This window comes from Brienomyrus brachyistius, chromosome 18, assembly GCF_023856365.1.
Source record: "Brienomyrus brachyistius isolate T26 chromosome 18, BBRACH_0.4, whole genome shotgun sequence".
Classification (NCBI taxonomy): Eukaryota; Metazoa; Chordata; class Actinopteri; order Osteoglossiformes; family Mormyridae; genus Brienomyrus; species Brienomyrus brachyistius.
In genome coordinates, this window is record NC_064550.1 from 9,916,455 (window position 1) to 9,934,852 (window position 18,398).

Below are 18,398 nucleotides of genomic sequence, written 5' to 3' on the forward strand. Positions count from 1 at the left end.
GTTTCGCTTCAGCAGGGACATCTAGGCTGGTAGCACCAGGCACTTTTATTTACACCAGCAATTAATCCCCCTGGGATTCAAAAGCCATGCAGGGGCGCCAGGGCCAAAAAGGCAGCGCATCCATTTGACAAAATAAAAACAGAAAATTGGAAGACTAAATAAATCTTAATCTTGTTTTTACACAGCTATAAAGATTGTTTTCATCACATCTGCCCTTAATGATTAATCTCTGGTGCTATTTTAGGTGTCTTTGCTGGTCCAGGAAACGGCTAGCATGTTTGTCAGAGAGGAGTGTTTACCCGATGGGACCTGACGCGCAGCCTCTTCGGTGCAGTTTTCTCTGAGTTTCTTTCTATCGTAACGCTTCTAGCAGTTGTGTTTCTGATGAGTTGGTCTTGGCGGAGGTGTAGTTAATATGGCTTCTGTTTTTGATGAGGTTTCCTACGATCCTATGAGCTGCAGCCCGTAAGAGTAAGACTGCCAAAGCGCCGATTGATTCGGGTCAGGGAACGGGGCGTCTGCGCTGCTGGGCCTTCTTCCCCTCCCATGGATGGACCTCTGATGGTCCTGTCCAGGCCTTGGCCAGCCGGCCGCTGTGACAGGCCTGGAAAGACTCTGTGTGTCGGTGCGGCTGAGAGGGTCTCGTTTGGCACCGGCAGCAGCTGTCGGCAGGAAGCAGGGTGTCTTGGCAGCAGGGCCGTTTGACACTCGTGCCCTCGCTGTGCCGCCCTTGCAGACCCCACACCGGCCCTGGAGGCGAGCCAGCAGCTGCAGCTCAAGGTGCAGAAGATGCATGACGTAGAAACGGAGAACCAGAAGCTGCGGCAGACTCTGGAGGAGTACGACAAGGAGTTTGCCGAGGTCAAGAACTATGGTGAGCTGAGCCGAGCCGAGCCAGATCTCACTTTGTTTACAAAGTAAGGGCGCAATGATGAGACATGTGATGTTCTTAATAATGTTAATGACTGTAGCCCATAATTGCATCAGGACATGGGATGGAAAGGTGGGTCGTGCTACAGAACTTGGGCCCACACAAGGCTTTTCAGCCCGAGGACATCATCAGATGTGATGGCCAGAAGGGTGTGTGTAAAATGATATGACACGCACGATTTATTACTACACGCGTTTGAGGGAGCATGCCTGTAATTATTTCATCTTTGTAATCATATTTCTTTTTTTTGCCACTTTTGAAATAAGGATGAACATTGTCAAAAAAAGGCCCCGTCACATGCGTTAGATGTCTGCAGGCCCCCAGTCATAAAATCCTCTGTAGCGGTTCCAGGTCTGCGGCTAACCCCCACCCCCCGCCTTCGGAATTCCCCACTCGTCAAGACCTAATTGAACCTGGTCTGTAGTGGCAATATTTCATTTTGGCATTGATTTTTATTCTCCACCCCTCCCCCTTCCCAGCTGGTTGGGCCAAGGATATCCCCCCTCAAAACAGGCAGCATCAACATCCCCAACCCATGATCAATGCCCCCCCCCCCACCCCCCACATTCCTCCCAACTGAGGCCATTGATCCCTCACAACCTAAATGTTTAAAGTTCAATTTAACAGTTAAGGGGTAAAAGGTCTCCAAAGGGACTCGTTGCCATTGATTATGTGTCAGGGCTGAAACGTTGGGGTTTAAATCACAGCAGAGAAGGGAATAAGACGCCAGGGAGAGGCGGGGGGGCCTGGAAGCTCTCAGTCATCGCAGGCGTGGATGTTGCCCTCACAGAAACACCGGCTCCCCCTCACACACGCGCTCCATCCATCAGTCTCACACGTTTTTCATTGCACAATGAAGTATTGTTAAAAGCCACTTTTGAAATAAGGATGAACAGAAATGAATAGGTTGAGAGAGAGACGTAACAGTTTCAGTCATGTTTTGGACCACCCTGAGGGTGGTTCTGATATCAGGCAAGTTCTCGCCGCAGGACAATATTTCACTGCCGACTTTGAGGTTTAGCAGCTCCTGTACTGAAACTGGAGAGCTGTTCTGTTGTCAGACTGGTTTGGCTCCCACACCAGATGTGTGCCTTTGCCAGACACTTACTGGGTCACTTTGGCTGACAGCGGGGCTGAGTGTGTGTCCTTCCTCCGGCGAGCCTCAGCCAGCACCCGCTCTTTCAGCAGTGTCCTAAGCGGCAATGTAACTTCCTGCCTCCCACCCCCTATCCCCCTGGACAGAGGTCACAATCAAAGCGCTTAAGGAGAAGATCCGGGAGTATGAGCAGACTCTGAAGAGCAAGGCGGAGGACCTGGCTCAGGAGAAGGAGCAGCAGCTTCACAATGACTATGCAGAGAAGGAGAGGTGAGTGCTACCGCCCCCTGCAGGCCTTTTCTGGGCTCCGTCACGGACTGTGGTGGGGGGAAGAAGCAGAGCGATGCCTGGCTGTTGCTCAGGCGGACCCTCTGCTCTGCCGCTTGACATCTCTGTCCTCTGACCGATGACGCGGGGTCCTCTAATGACGGCCCTCATGTCAGCACGCCGAGGGACCCTGAGGCGTCGGCGTCTGTCAGCCGGCAGAGAGCTGCTTCTTCACGCTGAAGGTCAAGTTACCACTGCGTTGGGGTCGGCAGGGTTCGGTGGGGGGGGGGGTCCATCAGCGCAGGAAAAGCGTCCTCTGTCATCACCTTAATGAGGACTCGTTTTCTGGGGATCCGAGAGGGCGGAAGGTCCATAGAGTAGATGGGGCCCTTCTGAGCTGGGGTCAGTGGGCTGGACCAGAACAGGGCTATGGAGGGTTCTGGGCTCGTTGATAAGCTGCTTCTCTGGGTGCCCACCTTCTCATAACCTCCCAACCACCCAGTATATTTCGCTCATTGTACCCCCAGCGTCATTGTCTTTCGGTGTGGTCTTCGTGCCGTTACATTTATCAGATGTGCTCTCAGTCCCCCCATCCCGTCCCCACCATCTCTAGCCTGGGAATTCCTCAGCCAGTTTATGGCTGGGGGGGGGGGTGTGCCGTGACAGACATCTTGATTCCACCCCGACTGTCTGCAGGTGCTGATGCATGGACCTCACAATAACTCTGCAGTAAGGAGCTCTGGTTGGAAAAATACATAAAAGTTATTTGTTAATTAGGCCACTAATTACCTTATTTCGTCTGTCAGTCTTTACAGCGGTTATGACATGTAGCCTAATCTTCTCTTTCAAAATTAAAAAATGATATACAGTACTTTATAACTTTATAAATTCCTTAGTTTTGTGTTTGGCCTGAACTCGGTGGTGTATTTTCAATGTGCAAACAATTTGTTTCAAAACCACATTTCCAGCCGCTGTCTCCGCGGCTTCTTCATTCTTATCCTAAGTTGTCAGTGTAGCTGTCAGTAAAATCGACTTGTTAAACAGGAAGCAGCGGTGCACGCTGAGCCTCCTGGGGGTGGGGCCGGCTCTCCCAGTGAGCCCCGCCTCTCCCAGTCAGCCCCGCCTCTCCCAGTCAGCCCCGCCTCTCCCAGTGAGCCCCACCTACGTGAACTTGTGCCACCACGTCAGTGCATAGGCAGCGGCCCGCCGTCCATCCCCGGCCTCGTACCCGGCCGCTTCCGCCAGCTCCCTTCCACAGGAATTCTCTCCTGATGAGCCAGGGGCGGCTGGCTGTTCCAAACCTCACAGCCCGGGGCTTCCCCGGACCCCTGGCCGGCCCTCTGAGCTCTTCCTGGCAGCGACCTGCCTGGATCGCTTCAGGGCGCCCTGCCAGCGTGGATCTGGGGCAGGGCAGGCGCTTCCCCACACGGCACACCAATCGAGGAAGAGGGCCTCAGCCTGTCGAGCCAAGCGCCTGGCTTCGTGCTAGTAAATGCCTTTCCCGTGTAGATCTCCCACAATGCTTTGCTTCACCGGCATGTACAGCATTTGCCGTTTTAACATTTTCCATGGATAAAGATTAGAGGGAAGATGAATTGCGGGAAATTTTAAGCCCTTACCTGTTTCTTGAATGGGCTGGTTGTTAATGTTAATGAATGAAAGCCACAATATGAACTTAGGACTCTAACGCATGATAAAGCATAGTGCTTCCCCTTTTGCAGGATTGCTCTGTATGTGTAATGTGCCATCACTCTGTGGGGGCAGGACACAGTTTCTGTCTGCCCTGCGGTTGATGTTCTGAAGTCCTGTTTTGGTAAACGTCTGCACTGAAGGATGATGTGGCAGACAGGATGGATCCCCTAACACTAATAAAGCTGTGTTTAATTTGAGCGCTTTTGCGTAAAGCAGATGAGCGAGTCGGTGGATAGGCTCTGTGTGGAAGGCCCAGCCCGCTGCCTTATTAATATCACAGGCATGCGGTCGTCCACAAATAACAGGCTGATATGTCCACTTTATATTCTAAAAATAAACCTCGCTTCTGGAAGCGGGAACTCGCAGTGGGGGCCAGACCCACAGCCCAGGACTCCTTGCCAACAGTGACTTGGCCTCTGGGGGTTCGATGGTCCCCCTGCCACTCATTCTGATGTTCTCTTCCCCCCCCCCCCCCCAGGAAGCTGCAGGAAAGTCAGGAGTCCGTGGCTTCTAAGCTGGAGGAGGCCGACCGGAAGGCACAGGCACTACAGAAAGGTAACGGAGGTGCCCTCTGCTGTATTCGCGGAGGAGGGTGGCATAACACTGCTGCTGGCAAAGCTACAAGGTCTGCCTTTGTCAGGGATGCCCCCTTCTTCTGCTCTGTGTGTGTGTGGGTGAGAGGTTGGGATGTCACATGACCTCCATCTGAGAGGAGATGCCTGTTTTGTCTTTTAGCACTTAAAGAAACTCAGGCTGAGCTCTCCGAACTGAAGACCAAGTACGACAAGGAGTCTGCAGTGAAGTAAGTTCCCCCCCCACACCCTCCTTGTCTGCTGGCCATATGTGCGCATTGAGCACCACGACCGTCTATTCAGGCCACAGGGGGAGCTGCGCTCCTCGTCTCCAGTAATTGCACCTGACTAGGATTCCACATCCCTTAGATATCCAGCTTTCCTTCCAGCCAGGTTTGACGCCGTCGTCTGATGTGTTTATTTTTTTGACGGCTCCCTGAGCCTGCGTGGCCTTGGAATCGCTAATGGCGCAGCGCTCGGCATCCGCCCACTTAGCTGGGGCTGCGCTGGACCCCGGCGTGTGGGAGGGTTAGGGTTGGGTGCCTAAGCTATACGCTGGCAGCAAGGTGAAGTCAAGCCCTTAATCCCTTGTATTTTTTCCAAAAATGGGACCGGGTGTAAAGAGAAAAACAGCCGCCCTGAGGTTTGCTCAGCAGGAGGCTGTGGTGTTGAGCAGCTTGTCCAGTCATGGCTCCTGGGGCCCTGTGTGGGCTGGGGGGCTGTCTCAGTGCTCTGTTTTATGAGAGTGGGGGGCGGGGCTTGCCTGGGACTCTGTTTGGCGGGGCCCTCCCAGCTTGGGTTGCGGCTGTGAATAGGTTGCAGTTTCCTTGTCTTGGGTCCCATGCGGGAATGCCTGCGGAGCTGTACCCCCCACCGGTGCTGTTTTGGTGCCTGCCACCCAGCTCTGGCAGGCTCTTTAATTACAGCTGCAGTGTGTGAAGGCAGGGGGGTACTTTGATGTGAACAAGCCCCACATCATCGCCGGCTGCCTGCTCCACCCCCACCGTGCAGGAGGCTGCTTGGAGGGGCTCCACCCTCGTTTGCCACCTGCATCCCACTGGCTCCTCCTCCCAGCCCTGGCCCTGCCTTTATTTTCTCTGTCTGCCGTTCTACCCAGCATACCCCCCTCCCACCTCCCTCTCTCCATTCATTCTCATCCCCTCCCCATCTCGGGGTTTATCTTCAGACCTTCCGTTTTAACGAGGCCATTTCCTGGCTCCCCCTGCCTGGGTCCCGCAGGCAGGATTTGGCTTGCAGGCTGTGGGTGTGCCCCCCCCCCCACGCAGCCCCGTTGGCCTCTCAGATGTGTAAATGCCCGTCTGCACCTCGTCTGACGGCCTCTCCTAACCAGTCTAGCTAATGGTTGCGGTGACAGGTGGTTTGCCGTGAGTCACGCCTCGGCGTCAGCCGGAGCGGCAGGGATCCGGAACCGGCCCGCGATCCGCCGCAGGAAAGCAGGGCGTGCAGCAGGCCTTGCTCGCATTTCCTGTGGTTTTACAATCTTTCATTTCCTGTGGAAGCCACAAACTTTTTGGTACCTGCGAGCGAAGGTTTTGTTGCAATGCAGGGTAGCCCTGTGCGGAACGGACAGACAGAGTGTGTGTGTGTGTGTGTGTGTGTGTGTGTGTCTCCCTGCTCCCACATGCTTTGCATACCGAGGCTCGCTCTGTGTGTTTTTTCGTCTCGTATGTACAGCTCGACTGTTGGGCTAGCGTAGGAGTTGTGGGGGGGGGGGGGGGCTTGGCGCCAGCCTCTGTCACGTTGCCGGCACACTGGGGCCCTCCCTCAGTCGCTGTGACTTGCCCTGCGCCTGTTCACCACTTTTCTCATTCACACTGAGCCAGCGAAACGGTGCCAGGTGGCGGCTTGGTCCCGCCCAGACAAACATTACTGCATGTGACGGCGGCATTGAAGCCCGCTGCTCTGGGATCAGATCTGAGGGCCTAACTTTTAGCACCCTCCCCCTCCCCTCAGCCAGCCCTTATACCGGTAAGGTAGTGAAGGGGCGACATCATTATTTACTCTGAGTACGACGAGGATGTTTGTTGCCGAACTCATTCTGCTCCCTCATCCCGGCAGTGGCGTCTTCCTCAGACAGATACTGTCAGACATGGTGCTTTGAGATAAGTGACACCCCCTCGTTTGTGGGGGGGGAGACAGACATGGCATTTTATAACCCCGCATGCTTGTGCATCACAAGTGTAGTGATCTGTAAATCAGAAAGAATCATCATTTATGTAGAGGATTGCCACACTGAGGTAATCTCTCAGTGTTCCGGACCTGGTACATTTGGAAGCGGCTTTCCTACTGGCCGTATGGCACTGCAGTTTTTCAGTCGGAGTTCTCTCAAGCTGCCTGATTTGCTGCATTACATTGTTCCCCGTTCTCGGTCTCTCCGTCGCCACTGCTTATTGTGGTGTCGTGAACAGAGACTTCAAAAAACTGCAGCCCAACTTCAGATCTCTGGACAAATTTCTGTCTTGTCGACCTACAATGTGATGCTTTTGGTTTCAGGCTAGAAAATGCCTGTTCATTTGTATGTAATAATGCATGTCTGTCTTCTCTCAATGGTGCATTCCAAAACTATGCTTGGGTTTGTCTATTATGTTTAGGTGTTTTTTTTTATTTTTTATTTAAATTAGAGCCACAACAGTGAGTCTTGTGGTGGCTGGTTCGATGTTGCAGAAGATGTTGCATTGTGGGAGGGGCTTACAAGTGTTTTGCCACACAAAGGGCGTGTGGTCGAACAGCACCAGTTGTGTTGTCAAGGTCACGCCCCTCTCCAAGTTGAAGGTACCTCGTTTTTGGTTTTCGGAGCTCGCTGACCACTTGCCCAGGTGGTGCCCCGTGACGCAACTGGCTGGGAACATGCAAGGCAGTGAGCAAAAATAGGTGTCTGTAAAAGAGGGGAGAGCACCACAGGCCTCTGGCGCTCCAGTCACTAACGGGTGCTCTTTGTTGTAGAGCTCCAGCATGCATCTGCTTCTGAATTGATCCCTCAGACAAATGTCTTTTTAATTATTTTTTTTTAAATAAAATCTCTCAACTCTGGGCTTTAAACTTCTTTGAGGCGTGCAGCCTTTTTAAGTGAGCAGACACAGAGGTACGCGGCATGGAGGGCCACAGCTTGCTGATGGGCGGGCCTGCATGCGGGCCGTCCACTCGTCCCGGGGAGCCCCGCGACGGCGTCTGTCACCGAGTGTCCGTGGTGCGATCAGCCGCGACGGGGCCCAGGAGGGAGGCTCGCCTTTTTTCATGGCATAAATGAGGGCCTGCGTGGAGGTCTCCGTCATTAATACACATGGCTGTAGTCAGGCCCTCCCCCTCGCAGAGAGAGAGAGAGAGAGGGCGCCTTGTACCTCATCAATGGCCCCTTGTTCTGTCTCTGAGGGCTAATTACGTTTGGGCTGAAGAGCCAATGCTGGAAAACTCCCCCCCACCCCACCCCACCCCACTGTCTGCCGAGGGCCCCTGAAATGTGGCTGTGGGGGGTGGGGGCTCCTCTTGCAAGCCCTCCTCCCATTATCCCTCCATCTTGTTTCCTGTCATCTGTCCTCCCAGCTCCCCCCCCCCCCCCCCCGCGCTTGTTGTTACTCCCGTTCCATCTTCTCTTCTGCTGCATTTTTCCCCTCCCCCTGTCTAATCTCCCCCCAAGCCCGCCGGAGGAGTGAGGATTGATCCTTTTCGATTTCCCTCAAGCCGCCAGTTTGCAGCGCCGTGTTCATCCCGGCTCGGCCGCGACCCTCACGTTTCCCGTGTTGGTTTAAGACAAACGGGCCTTTCTGTCCCCCACTCCGAGCCCCTGGCATCTGCCTGGATGAGATGTAACAGCTGTGACGTGTAAAACGGCCTTTCGGGGGGTGCCAATGGCTGCCGGCCGCTTGCAGCTGTCTGCGGGTGAAACCGCCAGTCGGACCCAGCTGGCAGCTGCCGGGTCTGTCTGTCTGTCCGGTGTTGAGCAGCACTTTCCCGCACGGCGGTAATATCATTCAAAGTGCCTCTGTGGATGCATAAAAATGCAGATTCCAAGACCGGGGGACAGTTTTCCTTATGGAGGAGCTTCCTTCTGGCTGCTGACTCCACATACTGTAGGAGTGGTCCTGAGGGTGTCTGTGTCAGCAGAGTGGTACCGGGTCTGCCAGACAGGCCGCCTCAATCCCGTAGCCGGTGTTCCCGTCGAGCCACAGCCCATCTGTGGTTTAATGTCAGAAGCAGCAGTGTCAGCGTACCGGGGGGGTGTGGCCTGAGCCCTTGTCAAAAGAGAGGGCGTCGCATATAGTTGGCCACTAACGAGCAGGCAGGGAGGTGGGGGCCACCGGCCCTTTGGGGGCCCTTTCGCCACCTTTGATCTCAGTTGCTTGTCACCTTTGCCCACCACGTGACAGGTGACTTTTTTTCCCGCCGTGTTCTCTGTATGTGGCTGCCTATGGGTTTCACATTACGGTGCGTTTAAATCAGGTCCTTCGGGGGGGGGGGGCACCGGCAGGTGTGGGGGCTCAATGCCGTCACCTGTGTTAATGACTGTAGCTGTTAATGCCGGCTGTCAGACAGCCCACAGTTTTCCTCTTTTTCCCTCTTTTACGGTTCCTTTTTCCCTTTGTTTTTCACCACCCCCCCCAAACTCCCCTTACCTTCCTTCCTCCATCCACCCCCCCCCAGCCTCACTTCCTGCCCTTCCCCCACACCGGAGGGGCCGAGGGGGTTAGCTGTGAAGGTTTCTGCTTCACTTTAGTAGGGACTATGCTGGGTGATAATTCCTCTCATGTTTTGATTGCGTCCCCCCCCCCCCACCCCCACCCCCGCACCATTTACCACTGCTCACTGAGGAATGTTGATGTTTGCAGAGGTCTGGAACACTCCATATTCTGGCGCCACCGCTGTCCAGCACCTTTGCTGCTGACCCGTACGTTGCCCCCCCCACCCCTTCTCCCTTTTCGACAACCCCCCGCCCCCTCCCTAGAGTGCCTCAGGCCTTTGCCTTCCAGCTAGCTGCTGTGCTCCTCCCCCTGATGTGAAACTTTAATGCGCTGCTGTGCTCTGTAGTCCCTGCTCAGTGTGGCTGCTCCCTGGCCCCCTCTCCTCCCCCGGGAGTCAGCCGGCCTTAACACCCCGCGCCCTTAATCTCCAGCCAACGCTGCCACGCTCCTTACAGGCTCATACAGCCGGGACGCTGTTTCTCGTGTGCAGTTGTTTTTGCCTCCTTGTGCACCCTGTGAATGACACGCATGAAGCTTGATTTTGGCAACGTGATTTCAGCAGTTTCTAGCAGTACAGTGGCTGAGAGCTGAGAAAAGCATTCTTTCAAAAGCACAGCTGTGATTCGTACGCCGCAGCCAGAGCACAAGGGGGTCTGAATTCCCTTGTCCATCGTCTCACCGGCATGGTACATGCCCTTAGTGAATTCTGGGTGTTAATATAATTAACAAGGTTGATTCTGAGCTAGCCTTACAAGCATTGAAAGATTTTCTCCTTTTTTTGATGTAAGTTTTCTTCTTGTTTCTTAGTTGATTAAGGCCCCAGAGTGCCTGTAAACCCAGGCTAGCCTGACGTGCTTTCACTTTGCTGACCAGTTCTTCTTCCCCAACGTACCCCTGAAGGCCCCATTGCATCTGTGCCTCCAACAGGCCGAGCCGGATGGCTTGATCTGCGTGGGGATTGTAGACAGCCAGATCTCATGCTGACGACCCCTGCTAGCCTCTGAGACAGTCTAACCGCTTCACCAGCAGTTAGATAGAAGCTCCCTGTTCCAATACACCTTAAAAATTTACCCTTTCAGACCAGCTACTGCAGGCATTTCTGGGCTTGGGGATGTTTGGCAGTTTGTGGAATTAGAATCTTAATACCTCTATGACAACTATTGGAGCTCTGTATGAACAGCAGAGATGTTTCCAAAGTGAAAAGACACAAGCCTATTTACTTGCGCTAGTTTGTCTTAAAAGCTGTGTATGGTAGTCGTTAGTACGGTAGAGTGTTAATCTTCCTTAAACTTATTTTAACTTTCATAACTCCGCAAAAGGAAAGCCTTTTTATCGAATGTGAAATTCAAACCCCAGCCTTCTATCATCATGCTGAAACACCAGACCCACTGTTGTGTTTCCGTTCAGTACATATCGTCATTCTACTGTGTGAGCAACAATATTCAGCTGAGAAAAAATTCAAAAACCTGTGCACCGTTTGTCAAAACAAAAATCAATATGCCGGAGGCATTGACTTTACTTGCACCTTCAATAAAATCATAATGTCCATTGTCAGATGAAATAAAACTATACAGGCCAAAAACGCACAAAACATCAACTGCATTGTTTTTTAAGAGCTGGGCTCCAGTGAAACAGTTTTAAGGTCACTGGGTCACAGCCCGTCCTGTCCCTAGCAGTTATTCACATTCTAAAAAAATGCAGAGAGATGAATGAATATATTAATCTTTCCTGCACACCCTTTTATTGTCTACAGGAATCTGGTCAGTCGATTCTCGTCATTTGGTTAGACTGTTAGTATTCATGTAATTAAACACAAAAATCTTTATGCAACATGATTTGTTCTTCGAACAAGGAGAAATGACCGGAGGTAAACTGAATCAATCACTGTTCATTCGCCACATTAATAGCCTCCGGAAGATGGTGCGTGTAGCTGGATCGCGTTACACATTGCTCCTGGATACACACACACACACACACACACACACACACACACCCCTCCAAGTATTCAGATTTGCTCACAATCTCCCCCCCCCCCCCCCCAATATATATATATATATATATATATATATATATACTATTGTTACAGCCTTGCCCCCCCCCCCCCCCAGTCTGGGGTGGGGAGAATGCTATTTAAAAAGTCAGATATACAGAATGAGATCAGTACATCCCGTATTAGGCATTAGATTAGCTTCGGAAAATACCTGTACTTATGTCCATGGTTTTGGGTTGTTTTCAGAAAGGGTTTTTGGGACAGTCTTCAGATCTGAAGGATAAGTTGAATACATTTTAAGAAGGTAACCTGCTCGGTGGCACCAGGAAGGCCTCCAGCTCTGTATCTTACCAGAGATCTTGAATCTAGAGCAGTGTTTCCCAATTTTGGTTCTCAGGGACCCACAGACAGTTCATGTTTTTGCTCCTGGGAAGGAGCAAAAACATGGACAGTCTGACAGGGAGCTCAGAGGGAGCAAAAACGTGGACCGGCTGTGGGTCCCCAAGGACTGAATTGAGAAATACTGATCTAGAGGGTGTGTCTATGTTGGGTGTGATCACCTGGAGCCCCGGGTGAGTCAGCCATCTCTTCTGGGCTGCACACTGGGGGTGGTGCCGTCCCCTGATTGGCTCAAGGATTGTCGGAAAGGATGGGGTGTCAGAATGAGAACAGGTCAAGGCCTGGGGGTGGCAGTGGGTGATAGCGAGCAGGGCCGACCTCCGTAGTGATCGTCTTCTGCGTCTGTGACGTGTTCGTGTCGTGGTGTCACCCTCAAGGGGCCCCGATCGGGGGTCCCCCGTTTTCTCACTGTGTCGCCTTAATCTGTGCGTGTGCTATGCTTCTGTATTATTCACTTCACTCCCTCTCGTGTGGGCACCATGCCTACAGGCTGGAACTAGAGAGCTGCTCTGGACGTGCCCCCGCCACCCCCCCCACGAACAGTCTCACTATTAGTCCAGTTCCAACAGGCGCTCTCTCCTCACCGAGGACTTAAAATGTCAGCAGTGTTCAGAGCCCCCTCACATCAGCTTCTATGTGACACACACGCGGCGTCAAGAAGACACGCCCTCCACCGCTCCGGGTCTCAGGACACTGGTCCAGGAATGACCAGCAAGTCTGACAGCATCATTCCGGCCCCGGTAGCCATTTCCATGCAACTAATGCTCGGCGCAGGCCTCGTTCAGAGTGCCTTGCAGAAGAGGTAGCAACACCTTCCTGCATGTGCAGCATTTTGCAGGACGTGGTGTCCGTACTGCAGCAGCTGACCGATGCAGTACTTTCCACCACCTTCGCTGCATGCTGCAGCCATGAGCTAGTACCCAGTACACTCGGCTTTCATAATGCTGTTGTTTCAGTGGGGTTCGGTTAGCTTCAGAACAAATTTCATCAAAAGCTTGTTGGGTTGTAACAGTTGGTTTAACACTTTGGCATCCTTCAGCCGTTTTCTTTTCTTTCCCTAATTGTTGGGAAGAAAGAGCTGTTCAAGCTTCTGTATATCTGTCTTTTGTTTTTTCTTTCTGTCAATGCCTAAACTTAACACTTTTCACCATAAGGGGATGACACACCTCTAGCCAATCACTATCCAGGCCAAAGTGTCCCGAGAGTGACCACAGGGGTGCATAAATAAGGCTGACGCTGATGTGGCTGCACTGCCATCCAGCCTCTGGGGCCATTCTTCCCAGCCACGGAAAGGTTAAGCAACTGTGAAGGAGTACAAAAAGGGGGAGGGGGGTAACCAAGGAAATGCAAACAGTCTTCTCTTGGCAGCGGCAGGGGAGGGGTGTGGGAATTAAAATGTAATGGGGTAAATCTGCGAAATGTCGTGCTGGCCCTGGGGGATTTGGGCTACAGTAGGAACGCAGGATATGAAAGAGAGAGAGGGCAGGGGGGATTACTGCCAGCACGCTCCTGTGCCCCCTCCCCCCCCAGCCACATTGTAACAGCAGCAGGTTAACCTCTAATTTCCTCCAGTGGCCGCTCGAGGACCTCCTTTAATGTCTGCTCATCGTCTGTGTCCAGCTCCAGAGCTCAGCTCATGACTACGGGCACGTCATTCCACTGCCGCCCACGGCGCTGTATCAGAAGTCACATGAGTGGGCTGAAAATAGAATTGCCCGCCATCAGGATTGTTGATGTGACTGTTTAATGGCGTATTTAACATGCCCAGATGGTGATTGTTTTGGGATAGTTTATATATAACTATGCACGGCTTTAAAAACCTTCAGCGCATCTGTGTTTGAGTTAAGCTGGGGTGTTCTGCCTCATCCTCGGGCATCCTAAAATGAAGGGCAGGGGTCCTTCGCTGTGGGGCCCGATCCCTGAAGCTCAGCCCAGAATCATTCCAGGAAACCAAGCCTGGCACAGGTGTATCTTTGCCGTCGGGTCCCCTTTCTGGGTCGTCGTTCATTACCTTGTGGCTAAAGTGCAGCTGTGGGAGGGGAGCATGAAAAGGTCCTGTTCCTTTTACCTCTGAACTTTGACGGTTGTGATTTGCCCAGCAAATACTATTAGTATTACTGCCCCTAACTTCCCAGGATGTCAGAATACAGGAACGAGGCTTCTGCTGAAGCTAAACCCATCTCTCCCCCAACCCATTAGCCTGAGATGTGGATTTTGACCCCTGTCCAGTCTTACGCATGGATTTACATCGCTGTTGAATTTGGCCTCCTCTGAGCTCTATCCCTAGCGATGAATCCCCTCTCTCTGTTCAGGAGGGTTGCTGATTCTCTGCACAGAAGTTAACCCTCTGGAGTCGACGGCATCGTCGCAGATGCCGCCTATTTTTCTCGTGTAATTCAATTCATAACTCGCTGAAATCGTATTGTGGTAACATGAAAAAAACGCTGACTAAATCTGTCTTCTTTTCAAAACGTCAGTTGTCGGAAGTATTAGAGTTTTTTAGGTTCAATCGGCAAAAAAGTAAACCATGTCACCTTACTTTGTTTTACCTGCATCGGGGGCGTATAGTGCCGCCCTCACTTGAAGATCGCTATTCGCATTATAAATAGCCGCTTTTCCGCATACAGATCGCATTCGCATGGTGCCATAAAAGGGGTGGGGCCAGGTGTGAATGGCTCATGCATACACATGAAAGTTGCTACATATTCAGTGAAAGGAGCTAGAAATAGTGACATGAGTTTTTCTTATTTATTTATCCAACTGAATGTTGAAACTACACCATTTAGTCGTCTTCATGCAGCCAAGACTTTGGTGATCAGATATCTGGGATCAAAACAAACTTCCACCATTACTTACTATGTACTTTGTCAAATTACAAACTTCATATAAATCTGACATATCTACAAAGCACATTAAAATAAAGATGAGTTTAATGCCAAAAAAAATATATAAGAAATAGTTCGCCATGAATTAAGTTTATGATATTGAATGAAATGTGTAACCATGCCCCAGTCAGTGAAAGTGTGTTCCCTACCACTAGACCCCAGAGGGTTAACTGCCCTTTTTCCTCATGGTCACCAGAATGCAGTTCCAAATGCTTCCAAAAGGCTGTCAGATGTACGTCTCCAGACTCTGGCACCACATCCCTTAAATGCATTGTTTTCAGATGTTAAAACCAGTAAATATCATCTAAGTCGTGGTAGCTTGTTGGAACTTCTCAAGGATGAAGGGGGGGGGGACAGCAACAGAACCCAAAAGCACTCTCTCCCTCCCCAAGATAACAAAACATCCAGGAAGCTGATTAAACAACTTTCTGCAAAGGCGACAAAGTGGTTCACCGTGAGGTCGTTACCGTTCCAGGCACTGACTCATCAGCCCCAATTAAAAAATAAAATCAAGACAACGTCTCTCTGATTGCTCAAGTAAATGAAGAGACTCCACAGACACGTTCCCCACGTAGGCCGCTTCTCAGTTCCATTCCCCTCCTGGAAATGAATTTCTCAAGGGCAGTTTGATGTAGGTTGGATACTTTTCTGGGCCTTTTTCTTTCTCGTCTTTGCAGTCCAGTTAGGCTCAGAGTATTTTGCGACTTTATCTTCAGTCCCTGTCAGACTGTTTCCCTTGTCTGACCCAAGATACCGATAAAGGGATGAGTAGCCAGCTGTTGGCCTACTTCCTGTCCGACCCCCACCTTCAGCATACACAGCGTGGCTTACTTCTCTTCCAGACAGCTGAGGACCAACCTGCGATCATGACCCTAATGGCTGCCTTGTGTGCTCCTTCCTTCCTTCCCATCAGCCTTTTTCATGCAACCGGAGCTCTCACTGTTCTTTCTATATTTGAGACCAATCTTGGAATGTTGATGTGGGGAACCCCCTGCTATCTTTTATTAGAATTTGATGGTTCTGCCATATATGAAGACCCTGATGCCCTCTGAGAGGTGCTTCTGAGATTGTCCCCATGCTTATTGGAGCTAAAAAGGAACTGTTCGCGAGTGGCTAGCCATGACCCGGTCATGTAAGTCTTCAAGTTTGGGTTGCCGGTGCGTCTCTCGGGCTGCTTCTGGAAGGTCCTTCGTTGCACCCTGCCTCCATGTGGCTGCAGATGGGCATTGCAGTGTGTTTATTCCTCAGTGTGGTGTCTGCGCATCTGGGTTTATATTTGGTAAAGTACTGATGGGCGTTTATGATTATCAAAACTGTCGATTAATAAAAGACCGTAACTGTTGATCTTGTATGATAAAACAGCCAAGTTTGCTGTCTAATTTCAATTCCACAGCAAATCCAAAGGTATTTAAAATACTTCTGCCTTGAGTCAAACCATCAAATTCGATGCTTTAACCTATTTGGGCTACATTAGGGTCATCTGTGCTTAGCGTTAATACTCGATCGCTCCAGCCTTATCTGGTTAATATGAAGCATTAGACACCATAAAAGCTTCACTGTTGCTGGCAGAGGTCACATGAGCTGACCGCCTCGCCCAAATGTGCAAAGTGGTTTTTAGCCACGTGGGCGAATTCGCATTAGAGCCACTGCGCTGGTGGTAGCGAGGCCCGACCTCTGGGCACGCGCACGTTTGATTACTCCTGTCGCTGTCATTATCGGGGGAGCAGCAGCCAAACCGCACTGGATATAGCATCCCATCGACATTATCGATATCATAAATAACGTAATGAGCGTCCTGGCACAGGCTGCGCTTTCATTAAAACGCTCATTAAAAAATGCCGTGCACTTAAAATTCTTAATAAAACCCAGCTGATATCTTTAAACAGAGTAATCTGTAATTAGATGTTGCAATTAAAATGATTAACGTTCATTTGGCCAGTCGCAGTGTGAGCTTCACCATACCAGTGCCAAATGCATAAATGGAGCCAGCGAACACCGAGTCGTCTTTGAGCCCTGTGGGATTCTGGGACTGAATATAGTTGTGCCTGAACCCATTTTTTTTTTTTTTATGTCAGAAGCTGTTGTTTGAGACCTCCAGGGTTGAGTGTTTAAGTCTTTCCTTGTGTGTATTATCTGCCTTTTTTTTGTGGGGTTCCACTGGGTTTTGTGTCCTGCATTTCCCAGGTTTGCAGCAAGTCTGCCTGGCGAGGTTTTTGGAAGGGGGGGTGACTGTATGAATGGTGTGACAAAGGCACAGAAAACCTTGCATAATTAAGTAGCTTCGTGTCAGACCATCCGCGGCACCTGCAATGTACATCAGGCCATTAGAAGTTCTGATTGTCGTCCTTTTGTCTCAGTAGGTCTGGGCTGATTTTAGAATGTATTTAAGTGTTCTTTAGTATGATTTTTTTTTCTCTTCCTGCTGTTGAGAAGGACATATTCTCAGCAGGCAAAGCATTTTGGTCAAACGTTTCTTCCCCCCCCGCTGTTGTCACGCCTTTCACGGAGTAGCTGCCGCTTTACAGCTCGGACCGAGGTGCTGGCCAGTTCGGAGTGGCTCAGAAAGCTGTACGATTCGCTCGCTCCTCCGTGAAGAAGCCTGTCACGATAGCCGGGAGGCAGGCATTTAGCTGAAGGCTGTTGGTTTGTTTTTGAAGAGGGCACTCGGAGCTTTAAAGAGGCACTCCACCACAAAATCATTCCACAGTGTGTTATTTCTTCCCTTTTAACATGGGGGGAGAAAAAAAGATTTCTAAAAAAAATCTGCCGTGGCAGCCGGGGACGCGTATGCGGCGATGCTGAGGTGTGCACTGAGGTCGGACGATGGGAACATGGGGAGAGGTGTGTGAGAGAGATGAGTAGAAGGGGTATACTGGGAAGGTGCTTCTGCTTTAAGTACCTTCCATTTAAACCTGACTTTGGTGTCAGTGCACTAAGCATATGCTTCCATTTCATATTTTAAAAAACCTCCTGTTGATAGATGTTTATCCTCTGAACAATTATATAAGATTTCTCTAGAAAAACCGCCCCCTGGAACGGGCTTAGGAAATTCTAAGCTTAAAAAAGTCTGTTATTATAAACTGTAATTATCAAAAACACTCATCAGCATTTATTGCACACAGTTAGATGGCACGCCCGCCTGACAGGCACACATGTTTACGCTCGGGTTTGGATTTTTATGTATAATCCATGTAAGGGCCGTAAAGCTTAGCGCCCGCTCCTACGACCAGAACCCGATGTCCGCTTTTCTGCTGCAAGAGGTTTATCGCAGGGCCCTGCAGCGAAATATGACCAGAAAGCGCTGCCCATGACCTCGGCTCTGATTGGCTTCCGTCATCCTCCCTTGGAATATTCCCTCTCTGCACAAAGCCGCTTTGAAAAACAGCAGCAGCATCTCGGACCGGGTGTGGATCCATTAGTGCTCCCTGTCCTCATCCTGGTGCCGATCCCTCGCTGGTGAAGGGTGCCTCTTAACTCCCAGATAAGCAGGCGAGGGGCAAATACAGGCACTAACCAAAGTGAAAATATTATGTCAGATTAGCGTGTATTAAGGGGAGCCTGAAGGCTGTATTAGTGTAATCCCTGTGTTTCACCGCTGGCCCAGCAATGTGGCTCAGGGCATGCAGCTGCCGCATGGGGCTCTTTAGGCCTGAAATGCCCCCCCCAAGCGGTAGGGGGAGGGGTTCATGGCACACGCGGCAACTGGAGGTGCTGTGGGGCAGAGGTGGAAAGTCCAGGTCCACAAAGTACAAATCCAGACCAAGGTTTTCTTTCAACCAACCAATTGAGTATAAAGAGTCACAGAGTAATCAAAACCAAACAAAACCTTGGTCTGGATTTGTACTTTGTGGACCTGAACTTTCCACCCA

General features: G+C 51.0%; 1 protein-coding gene across 2 annotated transcripts in view; it reads left to right on the forward strand.

Annotated features, from left to right (window-relative positions):
• cux1a (cut-like homeobox 1a) overlaps positions 1 to 18,398 on the forward strand; it is a 120,546-nt gene that overhangs the window by 66,342 nt on the left and 35,806 nt on the right. For both annotated transcript variants that reach the window (XM_048983607.1, XM_048983608.1), the window contains exons 5-8: positions 737 to 874; positions 2,174 to 2,297; positions 4,465 to 4,541; positions 4,722 to 4,788. In XM_048983607.1, coding sequence (XP_048839564.1) covers positions 737 to 874; positions 2,174 to 2,297; positions 4,465 to 4,541; positions 4,722 to 4,788 — 406 coding nt within the window. The remainder of the gene's footprint in view (positions 1 to 736; positions 875 to 2,173; positions 2,298 to 4,464; positions 4,542 to 4,721; positions 4,789 to 18,398) is intronic.